This window comes from Oncorhynchus gorbuscha, linkage group LG01, assembly GCF_021184085.1.
Source record: "Oncorhynchus gorbuscha isolate QuinsamMale2020 ecotype Even-year linkage group LG01, OgorEven_v1.0, whole genome shotgun sequence".
In the NCBI taxonomy this organism is placed as follows: domain Eukaryota; kingdom Metazoa; phylum Chordata; class Actinopteri; order Salmoniformes; family Salmonidae; genus Oncorhynchus; species Oncorhynchus gorbuscha.
In genome coordinates this window covers 113,879,342-113,880,817 of record NC_060173.1, presented here as the reverse complement: position 1 = coordinate 113,880,817, position 1,476 = coordinate 113,879,342, and the positions used below count along the sequence as shown (strand labels likewise).

The window sequence follows — 1,476 nt, the reverse complement described above, 5'->3', positions numbered from 1 at the left end:
CACACACACACACACACACACACACACACACACACACACACACACACACACACACACACACACACACACACACACACACACACACACACACACACACACACACACACACACACACACACACACACACACACACACCTACATCGGTAACCGTGGTGAAATGGTTAACTAATTGGCGGTGCGCGATTGCAGCGTTTTAAAAAGAACTCAGCGACGTCACTCGCTCTGAGACGCTCGTTCCCCTTCCTCTGCAAGAGCCGTGGCTTTTGTGGAGCGACAGGTAACGATGCTTCGAGGGTGACTGTTTCTATCGTTGTGGTTCAAGCCCAGGTTTGGGGCAAGAAGTAAGGCACTAGGCTACACACACACACACACACTAGCCTACACACCAAAGTTATCAGCAACATACCAAACCAGGGAGCATCTTTGCTTAATAGCTGAAAACAAAACAATGAACAACACATGTATATTTTGACGTTTGGATTAATATAGCATTGGCAGCATCATTAGGCTACAATTCATCAACATTCGATTTGTGTCAAAGGAACACGTTACAATCTGTTCTTAATTAAAGATAGTCATTAGTTCCACATTGCCAGCTACTTTCCACAAAAGCATTAGGGTTTTAAATCTCCCGTGGCAGATGTCCTAGTGCTTAGTGCCAAGCAGCATATGGATGGGTGAACAACGAGCCGAGGAACTTTTCCAAACTCAATTATGTTTTCCCGGCCCCCATACAACCAAAACATTCTGCAGCCTTCACCCTCCTCCTCCTCCTCCTCCTGCTGTAATCTGTCAAACCAAATTAATGAGCTTTGTGAGACTTGACGATTGGATCAAGTGACTTGACTCTCGTCTACAGGTCTGTGGCATAATTAAAGTCTCACTAAACATGTCGATACAGTAGGCTAAACCGTAAGAGAAAGATGTAAGTGCTTTTCAAGACGTGGAGAAGTAAATTCCTCAACCAACTAAACACCAAAAAACTCACCCTCCAGTCTCTGCTCCTGAATCCACGCAGTCATCTTCTGTTAAATTCTTCTCCATCTCAAAGGATAACAACATATTTAGTTTGCATTATTTCTCAATTGTTCAGAAACATTTGTTGGAGCGCGGCTCTAAACAACCTTCTTCGACGTTAAAAGAAGAGAGGGAACAGAAGAGGCAAGAAGAGACGCGAACCTCTACCTCTCTCTCGCAGCCCTGCAGAACATTCTCCTGATCGCCCCAGCAGCAACAGGCTGGCTCCCCACTGCGTCATCATCCGCGTTCATTCAGCAAAATGGTTGTCTTTGTCGCCAGCATGTGGTACTACGAGGTACTATCGTACCTCATGATACAAAGTACAGTATTATTGAAGTTGTCGTGAAATGAGAATTACACCATTACACATTTAAAAGCAATTGGACAGTTTGATGAAAAAGCTTTATAAATAAAGGTTCCAATGTAAATGTCACCTGATTGCACTAAACACAGAGT

At 44.0% G+C, this 1,476-nt stretch overlaps 1 protein-coding gene across 2 annotated transcripts in view; it reads right to left on the bottom strand.

Moving 5' to 3' along the window:
- The window catches only part of LOC124031487 (protein FAM124A), a 58,406-nt gene extending 57,208 nt beyond the window's left edge, over positions 1-1,198 (bottom strand). The window contains exons 1-2 of one of the 2 annotated variants that reach the window (XM_046342898.1): positions 989-1,198; positions 407-434 (exon numbers count right to left, since the gene is read on the bottom strand). In XM_046342898.1, the coding sequence (XP_046198854.1) occupies positions 407-434; positions 989-1,022 (62 nt within the window). In that variant the 5' untranslated portion in view covers positions 1,023-1,198. The remainder of the gene's footprint in view (positions 1-406; positions 435-988) is intronic. The other variant, XM_046342803.1, reaches the window with a different exon arrangement.
- Positions 1,199-1,476: the final 278 nt, after the last annotated feature.